This window comes from Neovison vison, chromosome 7 (genome assembly GCF_020171115.1).
Source record: "Neovison vison isolate M4711 chromosome 7, ASM_NN_V1, whole genome shotgun sequence".
Taxonomy (NCBI): Eukaryota; Metazoa; Chordata; class Mammalia; order Carnivora; family Mustelidae; genus Neogale; species Neogale vison.
Window position 1 is genome coordinate 28,043,371 of NC_058097.1, and position 19,022 is coordinate 28,062,392.

General features: G+C 49.5%; 1 protein-coding gene across 1 annotated transcript in view; it reads right to left on the reverse strand.

Annotated features, from left to right (window-relative positions):
• Window positions 1-2,606: 2,606 nt before the first annotated feature.
• Window positions 2,607-19,022, reverse strand: part of IRX6 (iroquois homeobox 6) — a 122,573-nt gene continuing 106,157 nt past the window's right edge. The window contains exon 6 of the mRNA XM_044260060.1: window positions 2,607-2,716. Coding sequence (XP_044115995.1) covers window positions 2,607-2,716 — 110 coding nt within the window. The remainder of the gene's footprint in view (window positions 2,717-19,022) is intronic.

The following is a 19,022-nucleotide window of genomic DNA, read 5'->3' on the forward strand; positions in this document are numbered from 1 at the left end:
AGGGAGACAGATGGACAGAAAAGGAAAGAGACAGAGATGGAAACAGGGAAAGTCACTCCCTCTCCTTCCCTCTCCTCTTCCCTACCCCCTTTCCTTCCCTCTTTCCTTCCTTCCTTCCTTTCTTCCTGCTGCAAATACTGAAGCATTTGCTTGGCCTCCCGGCATGATGCTGGAAGACACTTGGAAATACAACAGTTACTGTCCCTGCCCTCCCCCTCTCTCAGGGAAGAGAATTAAGCGCTAAGGGGAAACTCCAGCAGGCTGTGGGAACATCTGTCCTCTACCCCTAAACTAGTACACATGATCCAAGAAGCATCCTGGAAGAAGGGACATGAGGCTTCTGAGCTACTACCTACAGAAACACAGGAGTGCTGGGTGGAGGTTGTGGTGGGAGAGATGTTTCAGGCACAGTCCTGCAAAGGTCCAGAGGGAAGACAGACAGCAAGAAGCTCCCTCTATCCCAAACGAGTACGGTTGGGGTTGGGGTTGGGGGGCAGGGTGAAGAAATGGCACTGGGGTCAGCAGGGACCCGTTTGAGGGACAAAGTCACAGGCTGCAAGAGTCAGGAACCATCTGCCAGTGAGAGCCTTCTGGGGTCATGGTGACGAGTCTGGACTTTCTCTTGAGAACCAGAAAAGCCAGTGGACTTCGGACATGCACAGGCTTGCCTGGAGGCCCCGTGCTGCTGCGAGCCTGCCAATTCTCATTCTGAAAGGAGGCCCTGGGGTGGGACTTAGCCCCAGAGTTGGTGGGGGGGGAGTCGAACCCATCCGCCTGACCCACCGGAGAAGCCCTGGCTATTTGAGGGAGGGTGAGTCTGAGGTCAGCAGGGGAGGGGATTGTTCCTGGCTCTGCCCTTATTTGACACAGGTCCATGTCCTGTGGATAGTCAGAGAGCCAGGCTGTAGAGTGGAGAGCTGGGGAGATGGAAAAACTTGTCTCACTAAAGCCGGCTTGCAAGCTCGTGGCCTGTGGGCTGAATCCAGCCTGAACAGCATTTTGAACTTGGGTAACTTCATGTAGAAATCTGACTTTCTGGCTTTCTTTTAAAAATGCCCCAAGATCTGGCAGTCCTTGGTGCCAACTTTCACATGGCAGCCAGTAGCTGGAGCTCAATCACAGCTGCCCAGTTTAGATGAGGTGTGACCTTTGGTTTGCCACAGTCCCCACCATTCTCTGTTGCCTCACGTGGGGCTCCCCATGCTCAGCTGTGCTCATTTACACCGCAGGCGCCATTCAGGGTTTGATCATTTCTTAGACGGCTTTGTAAGACACATGGGCCTAAACAACATAGCTTTGGGGCTCCTCTGCAAAGAGTAGCTTTGACTGTGCCTCTTTTAAAAAAAAAATTATTTGAGTAAGATAGAGAATGGGGAGGGGCAGAGGGAGAAGCAGGCTCCCCACCGAGCAGGGATGCAGGCAGGGCTCAATCCCAGAACTCTGGGATCATGGCCTGATCTAAAAGTCGCTTAACCAACTGAGCCGCCCAGGGGCCGTGAATGTACCTTTGACCCCTCTGTGGCTTTGGCATTCCAGGGTGTTCAGTTTAGGCGCCTGGTGCCCATTTAGAGATGGCATCAGCTGCAGAAATGAGGGAGGCATGGCCGTGCCCCGCAGTGACTGGGGCCTAACGCGCCTGGAGATCACAGGCTGGGTCTGGTGGTAATGAACTTGTTGGTGACCACATGAGCTCCCTGTGTACCGTGCTAATCCTGGTAGCCCCATGTTGGTGCGGTGGAACCACAAAACAAAAGCAACCAGACAAACTTTTGCATGAGAGCCGCCAAGATTTGGAGCTATGTTTGGGACCGCAACATCTTTTAGGCCATCCTAACACAGGTTACCGTAAAGGGGTCGTATAGCGGGGAGAACTGTGACCCATCCCCTACCAACAGGATAAGATCAAACCCTAACCCCCAGGATCTGTAGTCAGTGTGTCCTCCTTGGGAAATCCAGTTGGTCCATGAACAGCTTGACCCTTGCTTGAACTGTGTGGGTCCACTTGTATGCAGATTTTTTTCCCCCATAAATACAATTCAAAACTATAAATGTGTTTTCTCTCCTTTATGATTTTCTTTCTTTTTTTAAAAGATTTTATTTATTTATTTGACAGGCAGAGATTACAAGTAGGCAGAGAGGCAGGCAGAGAGAGAGAGGAGGAAGCAGGCTCCCTGCTGAGCAGAGAGCCCGATGCGGGGCTCCATCCCAGGACCCTGGGATCATGACCTGAGCCGAAGGCAGAAGCTTTAACCCACTGAGCCACCCAGGCGCCCCTCCTTTATGATTTTCTTAATAGCATTTTCTTGTCTCTAGCTTCTTTCGTTGTAAGAATATAGCATATCATACATACATACACCATTAAAAGAGTGTTCACTTGCTGTTTATGTTATCAGTAAGCCTTCGGGTCAACAGACCCAGGCCTGTGGTTGCCAGGCTCGGAAGGTTTGGCTACGCTCTGCTTAAAACTCTTTGCCGATTGAAACCCACTAGGAAAAAAACCCACTTCCTTGCCACGGCCTGGGGAACACTCCCTGACCCGCCATGGCCTCTCCCCTGGAGTCAGGGACCAGGGAGGGGGCAGATGGCCCTCCTGAAGGAGGATAATTCTAGGAAAGCTTATTGACGAAAGGATTAAATCCAAAGCCTGTGGGCAGGGTGCTGGGGAAGCCAGCCCGAGGTACAGCAACCTGGGCCAGAAGCTCCAGGACTGTGACCACTGCAGGCCCAGAGGGGTGACAGGACAGGGGGGGTCACAGGAAACCAACAGGAGAGAGAACTGCATAGAACAGGTACCCCAAAACCTCTCTGGTGTTGGGGAGAGGAGGGACCCAGGAACGAATTCCCTGATCTTGTTCTCTTCCCTCAAGCCCTTAGCTGGGCTCCCGCAGCCCAAAGCCAAGGGCACAGAGCTGGGGCCATGCATTCTGGGAAGGGGTGGCGCGTAGGGGTGGGCGGTTGGAGCGCCTTCTGCAGGGGCAAACAGAACTCCCAACTCCGTCTTAGAATGTAACTTCCTGGACTACCCAACTGACACACCCATCCCTCTTGGCCCGCACGCTTCTTTTCTATCAGGTCTCAGCTCAAATGCTGCCTCCTCTATGAAGCCTTCCTGGACTGACCATCCCCCAGAAGGATACTAACCCCCACCCATGTTATTTCCTTCCTGGAAGTTACAATAGCCTTGAAGCAGAGTTGTTACTTTGATTTCTCATTTGTCTCTTGACTCCTGCACTGGAATAGGTTTTTTCACAAAGAAGGTACTAGATGAGTCAAATAAATGGTTGAATTAATTAATTATTTTCCCCTAGACGTGGGGACATGGGGAAAAAGGTTCAGTAACCATGGGAGACAGTGATGGGGTGTCCCTGGAGTAAAAGTAGAGGCCAGAAGGAGCACTTGAGGGCTCTGAACTGGATTGTCTCCAAGTCATTTTGGATAACTCAAACCTCTGCGGCTTCTCTTGTGGTAGAAAGTCCAAGACTGCGTCCTGTGTTTTCCCTTCCTGCCACATGGAGTGAGGTGAGGACAGACCACTTTACACTTTAGGGAGTCTGAGGTCAGAGTTGTTCATTTGTGACCAAGAGCAGGAGAAAGTTAGGGTAGACATCAGGTAGAACTTCCCAACAGTAGGGAATAAATGGAATGAGACCTTAAGGTGTCCACGAGGTAGACTGAGACAGTGGCCTCCTTAACAGGCAAAGGCAGAAGACAGGCAAGGCGTGTTGGACATTTCGTGGACTAGTCGGGTGAACACAAAGGTCTTCAGACAGCTTAAATATCCTGTCTGGGCAAGGACAGACAAGTGGGCCATTGGCTTCCTTCCTTGCTGCCCCCACCTTGCCCGTAGTCCCTTTGTTCTCTCCCTACCACGCCAAATTTGAGGTCTCTGAGTCCCTGAGTCATTGCCTCCTCTGGGGCTCCCTCCCTGCCCATGCCCCTGTGGGAGGCCACGATAAGGCTTGAGATGAGGACCAAACCACGCCCTGACCTGAGCCTCCCTTAAAGGCTGCATAGCCGAACAAAAGGCTTAGGTCCGTCAAGTCGAGCAGCCCTGAGAAAGGGTCTGTTCTCTGTATTGCACGCTCACCTACGTGACTAGTAGGTGAGCTAGTCAGATAGAGACGATTTGGCCGGGGTCAGAAGTTCTTGGCTGGTCCTTGCTGCCCTTGCACGGGCTATAGACTACACCCCTGCAACACTGTGCTGTGCTTACACAAACTATGTCTTGAGTGGCTTTGAAGTCAGTACATCTGGCGCTAGAAGGTCTGCTATTGGTGCTTGGGAAATAGATGATGGGAAAGCTTGAAGGATTTTCTGTGCATGTTGCAAACTGTTTAGTAATCGGCTAAAAATAGATACTTTTCTTATGATTGTTTCTGTTAGCTATATCATGCCTCACAGCCTTGAATAAAATCGACACTAGTGGACATCCTCCTTGGTGCTCCTCCTGCCCTCATCTCTTTGTGTCTTAATTTCTTTTCACCATCCTCTTACCCTCACATTCCTGGTCGATTTTTTGCACCGGCCGTGACAAGTGGCGCGCGAACAGGGACTTGAGCACATTCAGGTGGTGCACGCTTATAGGTAAGTAGTTACCAAATCCAGGTAAGAGGAGCCTGGTTTTTCAGAGCCACAACAGGAGTAAAATAACATGGGGCAAGGTCAATCAGTGGAACCAAACTTTCTTTTTGACAGCATTGCAGGCCCTAATGAAAAAGCAGGGGTCCAAGGTTACTCAAGGAACCTGGCAGCAGTTCTTTGACACCGTTTCAGTGTTACGTCCATGGTTCCCAAAGGAAGGAACTGTAAGTTTAGATGCATGGCAAAAAGTGGGGCAAAAGATTAAAAATCAATTGAAAAAATTAGGGGGTCATGTGCTTGTCCTAAAGGAACAATGAAAATTTGGGAGGATACTTGGGAGGCTTTAGATCTGCAACACTCTATAGATTTAATGTCTATAGCCTCTCGGGATTCCCTCTGTGATTTGGTAGTAGATGAGAAGAGGATATGAATGAGCCCAGGGACACAGATATTCCTCCTCCCTCTTAAGTTAATCGCTGGTCTCACTGGTTCACAATCAGACCCTTTAAACGCCCCTGAGGATGGAGTGCCTTTGGGTAACAAATAGAATTAAATTAGGAACATCTAGGCCTTAACCAAATAAAATAAAATACCAAAGCATTAAGTACTTGATATAGGTTTATGCTTTTGACTTCTTACTACAAAGAAACGAAGAATAAACAGAAATAAAACTATACTAAACTATTTCATAATTTGCCTTCTAAAAAATTCTGTTGTAACTGTTCACAATTGATTTATATTTTGTCTTCACTAGAGATTAAGATATTTCTAAGAGTGCAAAATTCTGCTAAGCGTAAGACTGATGGAAATGAGGAAAGCAACCCTAGATGTAGAAAGGAAGGAATATGTAAGAATGATTTAAGGAATGAGAATGCATTTTGTTAAAAGTAAAAGAAAGTAATTTTGTCTTAAATGAAAGGTTGTTTGGAAGAAAATGACTTGGGACAAAACCTGAATACAAAAGCAAGTTGTAAAAGGTTTGTGAGGGGAAATCTTCTGGAAAGGAACTTTAGGTTTGGTCAGGACAACATCTAAAGGATCCCCCTCCCTTTGTCTGCGACATCATTCATGATGGGAAGGAAACCCAGTAAACCCACTATCTTAAGACTACGTGGTTAATAATAATAAAAGAAAAGACACTGATATAGAAAAGCTGATTGTCTCTTCGTTTAGAAGCGCAAAGTTTTCTTAGGTTAATTAATGTTACGGTTTTCTCTTTGCCTGCCCAAAAAACCCAGTTTCTATGTTTTGTTTTATCAGACGTTTAACATCCCTAATTATATTTAGGCATGTATTTTAAAACTTTCTAAGGTTTTAACAATTGCTGACAAGATTTAAATTATAAATAAGATCTCTTTGACTCCTAAGGCTTTTCCTTGGTATACAAAATACTCGGTAAGTACTACTAAACCAATAATAAGCCTTGGGTTACATTTGGATAAATGCTGTAACTACTCTAAGAGTTCTATACATTTCCTAAAGTTTTAATATTTTGATGAAGTCATCACCTGATAATTTAACCGTATCTATTCTGAGTTTTGTCATTTATAATTGTTTTAGTTCTCTTGTAAGATAAATTCCGCCTTGAAAAAAATTCATATGGGAAAAATTTCAGGACAAATACAGGTCTTTGATATGTTAAAATCCTGGGAACTAAAATGGGTAAAAATTTACAGAAGTAAGGGCTACTACATTCGGACTAAACCAGATTTAGTAACATGGAACTAAATAAACTAAAAGATTGTAGTGTTGTGTCTCTTAATACTTTGTCTTATTTTAAACATTGCTGAGTCTCTAATGTTTGCTCTTCCAGACTAGGGATATTTTTTTTCTTAAGATGTCTGTAACTTACAAAATGTAAAAATATTTATTTACAAACAAACCAGAACATTCAATGGACATCCCCTATAATTCACAAGGACAAACCATTGTCGAAAAAGCTAATGATACCCTTAAATCTTACCTCAAAAAATTAAAAGAGGGGGAGATACTACAGGGAACAATGAAATACTCTCCTCATACGCATTTAATTTTAACTCTTTATGTTTTAAATTTTTTGAATGTCGACGATATAGGCCGCACAGCAGCTGAGCGCTTTCGGCATCCAGACTTTTCTCCTCTTCCTTAGGCTAGGTGGAAAGACCCCCTGACGGGCACTTGGAAGGGTCCTGACCCTGTCCTCCACAGAGGACGCGGTTTGGTTTGTGTTTTTCCACAGGATGAGGACACCGCACGCTGGATACCAGAGAGATGCTGCCGACTCCTCGCCCCTGCGGCAATGAATTGCAACACTGACCCTGAGTCAGAGAAATCAGCGGAGGAGAAGAAGATGTCTCCCCGCTTACAGCCGGAGGGATGCTTCATGCAAAACTCTGGAAACTGATTGCTGCCCTGGGACCAACTGGAGTGCAAATAGCCAGAAATTGTTATACTGCCACAAAAGACTTCAATCTGACTTTGCGGACCTATGTTCCTAGACCTTTTTTTTTTTTTACTGGTAGTGGGCTCGGGATCAATAGTTCTCACCTCTTTCCAAGGGGGACGTCTATTGTATAATATCCATTGTGACCATTGTGTGTTAACAAATTGTCTACCTATGTCCCTGCCTTCGTCACGCACAGGTCCCATGATAGTGTTTATAACTATACATCCTCCATACATGTTATTACCTGTGGAAGTAGAAGGACCTTGGTATGCTAATTATGGTCACCAGTTTGCCCTTAAAAGGCAGTTGCAGCTCAAACGAGTGAAACGTTTTTTGAGTCTGTGGATAGCAGGAATAACAGCACTAGTGACACTCATTCTGGTTGTTTACTGGACTCCTCATTATATTACTTGCTTTTGTTTTAATATTTTTTTAATTTTATTTATTTGACAGACAGAGATCACAAGGAGGCAGAGAGGCAGGCAGAGAGAGAGAGGAGGAAGCAGGCTCCCCGCTGAGCAGAGAGCCCGATGCGGGGCTCCATCCCAGGACCCTGGGATCATGACCTGAGCCGAAGGCAGCGGCTTAACCCACTGAGCCACCCAGGCGCCCCACTTGCTTTTGTTTTAATATGGTACATTGTACAGATTCGTGCAGGACAACAACGACTACACGCTCAAGCACAAATTCATATGCTTGATTTATTTAAAAAGGAAAGGGGAGATGTGGGAGGCCACGATAAGGCTTGAGATGAGGACCAAACCACGCCCTGACCTGTGCCTCCTTTAAAGGCTGCATAGTCGAACAAAAGGCTTAGGTCGGTCAAGTCGAGCAGCCCTGAGAAAGGGTCTGTGCTCTGTATTGCACGCTCACCTACGTGACTTCCCACACGTTTGCTAGTCAGAGAGAGACGATTTGGCCGGGTTCAGAAGTTCTTGGCTGGTCCTTGCTGCCCTTGCACGGGCTATAGACTACACCCCTGCAACACTGTGCTGTGCTTACACAAACTATGTCCTGAGTGGCTTTGAAGTCAGTACATCTGGCGCTAGAAGGTCTGCTATTGGTGCTTGGGAAATAGATGATGGGAAAGCTTGAAGGATTTTCTGTGCATGTTGCAAAGTCTTTAATAATCAGCTAAAAATAGATACTTTTCTTATGATCGACACTAGTGGACATCCTCCTTGGTGCTCCTCCTGCCCCTATCTCTTTGTCTCTTAATTTCTTTTTACCATCCTCTTACCCTCTCGTTCCTGGTCGATTTGTCGCGCCGGCTGCGACCCCACCCCCCACCCCGGCTCTCCGCTGTGCCATTAGCTCTAGCCTCGGCCTTTGTCTTTGTCCAGATGTGTGGTCTCTCTCTGGCTGGGATGGTCAGGACGGAACGTGGTACTCTTGGTGCCTGCTCAGCACTCTGCTCTGTTCTTGAGTTCACAGCGTGCTGAGCTTGGCTCGGGATAGGGCTTCTCCCTCCCTTGTGGCACAGGCCAGGCCTGAGGAGCCTCGAGTCCCCTTGAGGTGCGGGAGCCACTTGGCGGTTTCTATCTGAGGGGGTAGTGGCTGCCTGAGAGCGGAAAGGGAAGCAGGAGACACAGATTTGGGGACAGTCGTTGAGACCCCCAGAGCTAGCTTTACCTGAAACCAATCTTGCCTTGGATTTTTCCATTTGATGAGTCCTTTTAGACTTAGTCCAACTTGAGTAGCATTTCTGTTATTTGTACCTTAAATCGTCCTGGGTGATGCATGTGGTACCTGGGAAGGGTCTGCCACCAGCAGGCAGGATCCTGCAGGGGGTTGGGGGGGGTGGGGTTCACGTCCTCAGTGGATGAGACTATGCGGATTATGGACTTGATATTGCTGGTCTGTCCGCCTGATTCTTTATTTACACCTCACCAGGGCATCAGCAAGGAAGGGGCCCCATTCCTGCCATTGCTTGAGCAGGCAAAGAGAAGCACAGAATACCAGGAGGTAGTAAGCTCCCTGTGCTTGGAGGCATTCAAGAAGGCCGGGGATCTTGGTGTCGGGGAGGCTGCAGAGAGGACTCCTGTAATCCGTCCTCTGCAATGGGTAGGCTGATGTGCTGCTTGCATCCCCCTTGGACCAGAGGACCTGTGCCGCCAGCTGCTGATATGCTGGGAGCCAGCGGTCAACACTTTGGGAACTGGCTTAGCAGAAGTTCATTACCCCATCCTTGCCCTCCCAAGGCCATGTCCTCCCCCTGGAACAGCATTCACGACTGGTTGGTGCTTGAGCTATAGCCTCCACCCCCATGCCCCAGCTGGATGCCTCTGAGGTCATACACCCAACATCAGCACCAGGAGACCCCCGGGGCTCTCTGACACCAGAGCCCTTGCACCCAACGACGACTCTACCCGGCCACCCTGGAGAGATGGGGGAAACTGAGGCACAGAGAAAGATTTGCTTAGGTCACATGATAAGGGAAAGAAAAGCGGCAACCCCGGGGGGCTCACTTTGAACGGGGAACTGTGGCAGGCACCTTCTCATAGGTTCTACACTCAGTCCTCCCAATGAACCTGTGGCTGGGCTGTGAATAGGAGGGAAAGGGAGCCCAGGGAAGTTAGGAAACTCGACTGAGGACACACAGCATGTACGTGTAGCACTGGAACCTGAGTCTATTGACTCTTTCCCCTGTAGCAGTGGCTACCTCCCTAGCCGCTGGGTCCTCTATCAGCCAGCTCCCCACCCCACTAGCTTCCACCCCCTTCCAGCACCTCTGCAGCCAAACACCTGCCTCTCCAACACTCTCAGTCCAATGGTTTCCCCTTTGCTCAGGGGTGTTCTCTCAATGCCCTCCCTTTGCTAGTCCATGACTTTCTCCTACTTTGGAGCCTGCTCCAAACTCACCCCCAGATGCCCTCCTTGGTTCAGAGCCCTTGCTCTGCAATGACACTTGAGGGTTGCCTACGGCTTTCTGACTGTGATTAACCCCGTGGAGCCTCATTCCCCTTCTGTGTCCAGTAATCATAACAGCCGCCTCTCAGGGCTATGGGGAAGGATCTGTTAGTGTGTATTAAACACTTAACACAGTGCCTGGCCTGCACGCAGTAGGCACTTAATAATGAAATGATCACTACCTAATTGTTTTCCACGGGGCTCACCAAGCAGGCCTGTGTGCATATGTGCATATCTGTTTAAGTGATCAGGTCTTTGTTGAGCACCTACTGAATGCAAAGCCTTTGCCCTGGGAAGAACTGCAGAGATTATTGGCCGATGGGACACTGATCTGATCGGGACAGGGGTGAAATCCATCACCCTGAAATAAACAGACGAGTTTATTTATTATCAGGGCTCCTCCCTGCGGCTAAAACCCACCTTAGCAGGGAAGGGTGTGTGTGTGTGTCCCCCTCCTGCATCTCATTCTATAAGGCACGGGAAGCCTTTTCTCCCCGCGGCACACAGTGCGGCTCCTTCTGTAGGCAGCCTACGCCATCTGGTGCCCACTCTTGGGGAAGCAGCCACAGAGCTGTGCGCGGCTTGGGTCGGACCATTTCTCTGGGCTCGTTGCTCCATCTAGTGTCATTAAGGCGCAATTACAATCTCTTGGTTTCAACTTGAAAATCGTGGGAGGCTGTTCCTGGAAATGTTCCAGGATTCCACTTGAGAGCTACTGAATCTGAATTTTTGAGTAAGAGGGATGCTTCCTGAGGACCTTTTGACGACATTCCAGGTTATCATAATTCTGGGAAAGGTGAAGTTTGAGAAGCATGCCTTTAAAGGGACTTTTGTGGATGTATTTGTAGCCTCTCCCGGCTTGCTCAGCAATAAAATAGTCACCCAGTTCACGTCTGGGATTCTCATTTCCAAGATGAGGAAACTGAGGCACAATCAGTGAGCACCTACCCAGGCAATCCGCTGTGGAGCCCATCCCCCTAGCCAGCCTATACCCAGTGAACCAGCATGGACGAAGTTTGGCTTCTGCACCCTGAATGCCATCAGGATCTCTTCTCTGGGCCTCCTTGGCCAGGCTGCCCATCCCTTGTCTGGGTCTCTTTGTTCCCATTTGCTTATTTACATGGTAAAGGTTTAATGACTAACTATAGTCACTGGTTTCATGGTGTCTGCATTCTAGTGGAAGGAGACAGGCGACACAACGCAGACATGGCCATAGATAAAGTGATTTGGGCTGGTGGGAAGACATTTGGACGATGGTCTCAAGATGATCTGATGGGGAAATCTTGAGAAGGGATGGTGGGGTGGGAGACTTTGAGGGGAACAGACTTTCGATCTGAGTTTCAAGAAAGAAAGAAAGAAACAGAACCAGACATGTACAGAACAGATGGAAGAGTGTTCTAGGTAGAGAACATGCCAAGTGCAAAGGTCCTGTGGTAGGAGCAAGCTTCTTGTATTTGAGGAACAAAAAGCAGGGCACCGGGGCTGCTGCAAAGCGAGTGAAAGGCACAACGGACATTTGTGGGTTTGATCACCAAACACGTGTCCCCTCTTCCTCTGGGGGAGTTCTGTCCTTCCCACTGAGGACTGTTGCTGGGAAGGTAAACTGGGGCACTTGCCTTCGCTCTTCAGCAGCCAAGTGAGTCCTTGAAGCCTTCTTGGGCCAGATCCTTCCTCTGGCTACCCTACAGCTGGGCTCAGTCAATGAGATGCCCATGAAATCTTGAGTGACAGAAAAATATAGAGGATTCTGGCAGCCCAAGCATGTTGGCTGTGGGACCTCATGGACTGGTATCCCCATCTTGACCCCTGCTTTGCTTGTGAGGCTCTTGCTTACGTCCTGTCTCTGCCTCTCCTTCCTCCTCCCCTGCTTTTCCTTGTACCATCCAGGCTCCTGGAGCCCCAATGACCCCCATTGCCCTTAAGTTAGTCAGGGTATCTTCCTGTTGCTTGCACCCCAATGGCTGGAAGGGTTCATTGTGGAAATAAAGGAAGATGAAGTTGGCGGGGGGGTTGTGGGGCCAGATGATGCTGTTTGGCTGATCTAAGGAGTTGGATTGTGCCCTGAGGACAATGGGAGCCCGGGAATGCCTCTGTCACACCTTTCTGAGATCCTAGGACTCGGGGTTGTTGGCCCCTTACCTTCAGGGATGGCCTTATTCCACCAGTCCCCACCCAGAATGTCCCCCTTCCTCACCCAAGCCCAGGCCTGTACCCCACTCTATGCTTAGCAAGCAATTGCCTTCAGCAGGTGCCCAGGCAAAGGACAAGAAGCCCATGGCTTTGAGACGATTTGTCTATTTCCTGTGCCTGTATGGTCTCAGAGAAACACCTCTAAGACTTCATCCCCACCACACGCCCCAGGGAAAGAAGAGCAAAGTGAGAAGGAGAGGGGAATGGACAGTCAGAGCATCCTACATACTGTGGGGCCCCGGGTGGGGGCTGGGGAGAAGGCTAGGGAGACTGAGGGTCAGCCGGTGTCCCCAAGGGCCTCTTGTCCTTGAATTCCGAAGCATCAGGAACCAATCACGGTACCTAACAGCCAGCTGGTGACCCCAATCCTTCTGTCCCAGCAACAAGCCCTGGCTATTGTTTTTCTAAGAATCCAGAAAATCCCTCTGCTGTAAGTACCACCCCGACCTCCCCCTCCCCCAGGTTGGCCACAGATGCCACTTGGCTCCCCTCTGCTCCCCAGGGCTTCAGCTCCCTCCATCCCCTTAGCTTGACTTCAGTCCCCTGTCCTCCCCGCCACAGCCCAGAGACCCAAAGTCTGTGACTCTTCCAGACTTACGTCCTGTCTCTGCCTCTCCTTCCTCCTCCCCTGCTTTTCCTTGTACCATCCAGGCTCCTGGAGCCCCAAGTGGGATGCCCAAGTCAGTCTCCAAGTCTGGAACTTTCTCCAGGTGCTGTTTCAGCTCGTCAAACTCGCCTAGTCCTTGCCTCCCCGCTCGGTGACCATCAGGAAGGGGTTGACAAGCCCCTTCCTTCACCTGGTGGAGGTTCACTGGAGTACGTGCCTCTGGGCCAGACTCTGAGGAGGATTTATGGTGGGAATGCAGATGAGCAGCTACGAGGGAGACCTAGGAAAGGGATGGGGTGGGGGGTGTCCACCATGCACCTTGTAGGCGATGCCTGTCTCCCTGGGGAACCTTTGCGAGGCACGCCACCTGCAGCAAAACAGAGTGGGAGAGAGAGAGGCCAGCCTCCTTCGACACCTTTAGGTTCCCCTTGATCAGATTCCCAGAGGACCCCTCCATGCATCCCCTCTTTCCTTCAGAGGCACGACCACCCCTCCCCCCACTCCTGCCCTAGAGCCTGTGGACACCCATGTGGGTGGCAGCTGGGCATCCCTCCTTGGTCACGTGGTGTGTGGGGGGGTGACTGGGAGGTGATGAGGGACCCCCAGGACAAGGCAGAAGCTGAAGAAGGGGGCTCCCAGGGCTTTAAGAGTTTCTGAAGGAGCAATCTCAGTCAAGAGAGGGCATCAGGGAGGACTTCCCAGAGGAGGTGTCACTGGAGTGGGGTCTTGAAAGCTGAAGAGGGGGAAGGAACCTTGGGCTGATTCAAGTTCTGATGTATGTCACATGGCGCCTTAAACCATAGGCCCTGGCTGGGGGTTGAGTGGGGCTTACCTTCCGCTAAGACCAGCCCTGACCTGCTGTGTCTGTCCGCGGCTGCTGGAGGGGCCTCTGCCCTAGAGGGAGTATTTCCAATTCACGCAACACCAAGACCTTGGGGACAGAGGAAGAACTAGCTGTAGGATCTGGCTTGAGAGCCTGCCCTGAGCCCCTGGGCCTCATTGACCTCTCACCCAGGGATGCAGGCACTAGAGTAAGAACTTCGTAGGCCCACTGGAGACTGGAGGGTGAACTGTGGCCTGCCCGAGGGCTTGTTCGGTCCCACAGAGTGTTCAAACAAGGTGGTACCCCAAAGGGAGAGATTTCAGATTCAAATGCCTGGGGCTCAGAGCCCTTGGGTGTCACAGTCCCAGATATGGCCCTGAGGGCTGGAGCTAAGGGAGACATGCGTGATTGGGGCCTGTGGTTGTGCATGAGTTGGGGCCACTGAGGGCTGAGGCCACAGCGGCCTTGGGGGTGGGCCATGCCTCCTGCAGCAAGGACAGGGCGGGTGTGACAGGGAGTGACCTGTTTTTGGGCTTCCTCCCCTTCCCAGACCCCAGCAACTTAGAACAGAACCCTTTCGGATGTTTGGTGAGCCAGAAACGTTTACTGAGTCTCGATGTGCGTGTGGGTGTCGGGCTGGCGGGAGACAGCGGAGGTGTGTGAGGCCGCCCGGAAGCCAGGCTCTGTTATTATGGCCGAGGAGACGTCGGTGAGCAGCTCCAGGGCTGGAGAGGAAGGTTCCAACCCGCGGTGGGAAGAGGGACCAAGTCACACTGTGCAGGGCACGAACCTAGAAAAAGGAGGGACTATTTCTGCAATCCAGCTACCGCGTCTCTAGCTTCCGATAACAAGTTGGGAGCTCTGGGTTCTCTGTGCACAGTGGATCGGACCCAAGGAGTGGCTGCCCCTTTGGATGGCGTGGGCTTTCTCTGGCTTCTACAGCCTTCCCGGGCCTATGTTACCCGCCTGTAGGCGAAAGAGTTGCCTACCTCTTTCCCCAAGACCAGCTCATGTTCGTGAACCACCGATGGTTTCCCACCGTCTACAGGAGAAGGTCTAAGCCCCTTAGCTTGGTGCTAGAGGCCCTTTTGTGTGACGTTTCCAGGCTTACGTCCTGTCTCTGCCTCTCCTTCCTCCTCCCCTGCTTTTCCCTGTACCATAAACCCTCCTCACACGTTTACAAACACACGCCCTTTCTTTGCACACTTCAGAATTCATCTATTTCAGGATGCCTGGGGGGCTCAGTCGGTGGAGTGTCTGTCTTTGGCTCAGGTCATGACCCCAGGGTCCTGGGATCGAGTCCTGCATTGGGCTCCTTGCTCAGCGGGGAGCCTGCTTCTCCTTCTGCTTGTGCGCGCGCTCTCTCTCTCTCAAATAAATAAAGAAAATCTTAAAAAAAAAAAAAAAGAATTTGTCTACTGCATGGGCTGTTCCTTCTGCTGGGAATGCTTCTCCTCTGCCCAGAGAAGCCTTCTCATCCTTTAGGGGTTAGCTGGATGTCATGGTCTCCAGAGTCCTGCCTGAACATCTTGGATCTCCCCAGCCCCCCACCACTCTCCCCATCCTGACCCAGCACCACGAACCCCTCCTTCTCTTTCTGTCTCCCAGAGCACTATACACACAGACCCTCAGCTTATACCACTGCCCACAACTCTCCTTCCCTCCCCAGTGAGCCTGTGTCTCACCCGGGGCTGGGAACGGGGAGCTGTGCTGACCATGTAGGATTTGGCCCTTCTAATACCTGCTCCCTAAACTCAGTTACCTTGGACTAGTTGCTTGATGATCTCTCTGAACCTCAGTTTTCCCCCATCTGTAAAATAAATTCACCAGATATCTACCTTGGGGGATTGTTCCGAGAGGCGTAATTGAGATAACCCCTCAAATGTGCCTGGTACACTGCCTGGAATGTAGTAGACGCTCAGTAAATATTTTGTGGTTGGGAATAATCACAGCTCCGTCCCAGGCCCTTTGCAGCCTCTGCCATGTGCCTCCTCCCCCACCAATACCCCACCCCCATCCTCCCCACCAATACCCACAAAACCCTCTTCATTTCCTCCGTAACAACAGCATTTCTGTTCTCTGACCCATGTCAACTTTGTAATCATTTTGCAAGGAGGGAGGGAGGGACACCGAAAAACATGCCCATAAAGGACTTGAAATTATTGCCATTCAGGGATCAGAAGACAAAGATTACTTGCCTGCTTCTGTCTCACAAACAAATTAACGGAGTGGCAGCTTTTGGTGCAAAATATGATTCTTGTCGAAAGGATTAGGCATGCTAAATCCAGCTAGAATATGCTGTGAGTGGTGTATGTGTGTGTGAGTGTGTGTGCGCATGTTCAAGCAAAGCCGTAATCATACATTTACAACTAATAAATGGGGTTCTTTAATTCCTCCCCAATAAGTTGTTGAAACATAATCTGTCATTTCAGACTTACAGAACATGACTTCTCATAATTATAATTCTCCAGCACACGTTACTACTTATAATTAAATTCACTTTTTAAGAAATCCAGAACTTTTTTTTTTTTTGGGAGATTATCTGTTCATACAATGTCCTGGCAGTGAAATTAAAGTGTAATCTGTTGAATAAATGTGGTTCGCTCTTATAGAAGAAACATACCCACTCCTATCAATCAAAAGTTGGAAAGACAGATAAGATGAAGAAAATATACATTAGTTCTCAGCAACAGGCACATACGAAGGAGAGTGAACCTAAGCCTCTGTCCCCATCCCTGCCTCTCCAAAAGCACGGCTGGCCCCATAAAAGGAGAGCGTTTGACACAGTGGAAAGAACACACACATTCAATTACGGCCAAATTACCCGCTGAAGAAGAGGCAGACCCACACATTTGGAAAAACACTTGAATAAAGATCCCAGGCTGGGTGATCAGAAAACACAGCCTGAAAGGCTCCAGCCCCCTGAATACGCGCAGGAGAATATGTGGGCCCCCAGTCCCTGGTACACAGGAAAAGACAAGCAGATAAGGAGAACAGGAACTTCGGACTCAGCAAACCAGGCACAGAGAAAGCAGGCGTCCGTGATCTAGCAGCAGCTTTCTGAGCTCTACCTACAGAATAGCCCAGAAGCAGTGTTGCGGTTTTGCAACCCCAGACATATTTGAGCTGATGCATTATTAGACAGCCCAAGGTCAAGGCTGGTTGGGCTCCCTCCTTGTGCCTCAAGGGAAGTTAAATACTTCCTTAAAGGTGGGACTTCAGGAATGACTAGAATCCTCCTCCTCTCCCTCACCCTCAGTCAGTGCAACTGTCTTTCCAGGTAGAGATCGTGCTAAACAGGGATACTTTTCCCAAAGGGGCAGTCAAGTGACAGTTAAGTATTTAGCATGATCTGGGTTCCTTTGACAGAGGTGTGAGGGACAAGACAGGAACGGGCTTCAGGCAAGTCCCTTGTCTTCTCTGATCTTTAATTCCCCTTCAGCAAAATGGTATTGCCTCCCCCCCCACCCCATGAGCCAGTTCCCCTGCCAATAACACACCTGCTCTGTGCAGTCTCTGTGCTGGGCACCGGGGTTGTAGAAGCAAGGTCCCTAGAAGTGGAGGTCCCTGCCCTCGAAAGGTACCAGTGACATCAGGTGCGGGATAATTAGGGGGGATAATTAGGACAGGCTTCTTCCCAAAGCCCTCACCTCAACCAAAAGGAAGGCCACCACCTACAGAGAAGGGCTTGCCTTACTCCTGCTATTAAGAACCCCACCCCTCCCCACCCCTCCCCCGCCATGCACAAGGACCCGTGGGGACATGGAAGTCATGATTCAGACATGCAGGGCCTCTGAAGGACAGCTTGCCAGAGGGGATGTCAACAGAAAAGTGACCATCGGCTTGGAGCCTGAAGTGAGGTCATGAACCAGACTAGGAACGGTCGCTCTTATACAAGTCTTATAAAAGATTGTTCAGCGTGTGCTGTGAGAAAGAAGGGAAGGCATGAATCCAAGGTCATAGGCGACTTAGAAGTCAAGACTGGTATATCAAAAAAGTTCGCCTTTTAATTCCTGGTCTGCGCTTAAAACACACACAATATTATTTAAATATGATATCTGGCTACCTCCCTTTCCAAGCCAAGACAGGATCAGAATGGGACTGGAGAGAAGACTGAATCTGTGGTTAGAATCATTTCTGTTTTATTGTATACACTTGAACTTGGAGGCATGGGTGACTGTTCACTGGAGGACGGGTACATGGATGGATGGATGGGCACAGAGATTAAGGAAGGGACATCCCTGGGACCTAATAGCTCACTCCCAGGACAGAAAGTCATCCACACGTGTTTCCTTTTGGTCATACGTTGATCCATGCAAAGATTTTAAATTCTGAATAATATTAACAAATATAAATATTATTTAAATATTTAATACGTAGCCAATACAAAACCATGAGATTTCACATTTGCAAAATGCAGACTTCTGGATTTTTCCTTAAAAAAAATCAGAAGGTAGAGTGATATCAGGTTAGCACTCCTACACGTAAATGTTTTGAAGCTGAGTCGGGACCCCTTTTGAGAGGACAGCGATTTCTAGCTCGTGGCCATCTCTACCCCACCCTCCTCCCCTGCCCCTTCTCTACAGCCTCCCTTATGTCACCATAGGTATCTGCATTTTTAATTCCTGAGTTAAAAAAAAATCCCCACGTCCCTTTTGTTTCTCTCAGTTCACTGACGCTGCACCCAGCTGGTCTGAGGCTGATGTTTTCTCTTATTTCCCCCCACCTTTCCAGCCCACCCTTATTCTGCAGCTCTGCACCCAAGTAAGGCTACTCCATGCTTTCCACGCGGGGCAGCTTAAGATCCAGGGAAGCCTCAAGCAGAATCTGCGGGCCACCTCCCTCTGGTCTCCCCGGGGGATGGGAACGCCTGGACCAGGGCTCCCCCATGGCAGAATACAAGGGTGGGTTGAGTACCTGTACTGAGTGACCAGGCTAGCAGGCTTGAAGGAAGGAGTGGCCAGCCAGAAGGAAGCTAAAAGGGAATGATTTCTGAGAATGTCCCCTATGCACTTTTGTATTTCATTGACATTTTAATTAAGACTGGAGCACTCTTCGGGGAGCTCTGCTCTGAAGTTGAAATCACTTTAATATGCTGCCCTCGCATAAAGCTAGAGATGAGATGAATGGAAGCCTGGGGTTCTCATATGTTTCCTGGTACTTAGCGATTCTATTTCACAATGCATTATGATGTTAAGACGGTTTATGAGTTTCTATTGGCTGAGTGCATCCATATCAAATTATAATTTTACCCAGTGGATTTTGCTCTAAGAAGATTAAAGGGTGCCCAGGTCTTCCCCTGTGGGAGGGAGGTCCCAGGAGCACCTCGAGCTCAAGGAAATTTCCAGGAGTTTGTTAACTTCTCACCTCCTGGTGAGAAGGTAATTGTCTGGTTATGTCTACAGAGTCACAAACTTAACAGCATGTTCCAGAAGCTGTCCTAGCTGGGGGTGAATCCTCGTGTCCTGGGAATTGACGCTGACAGG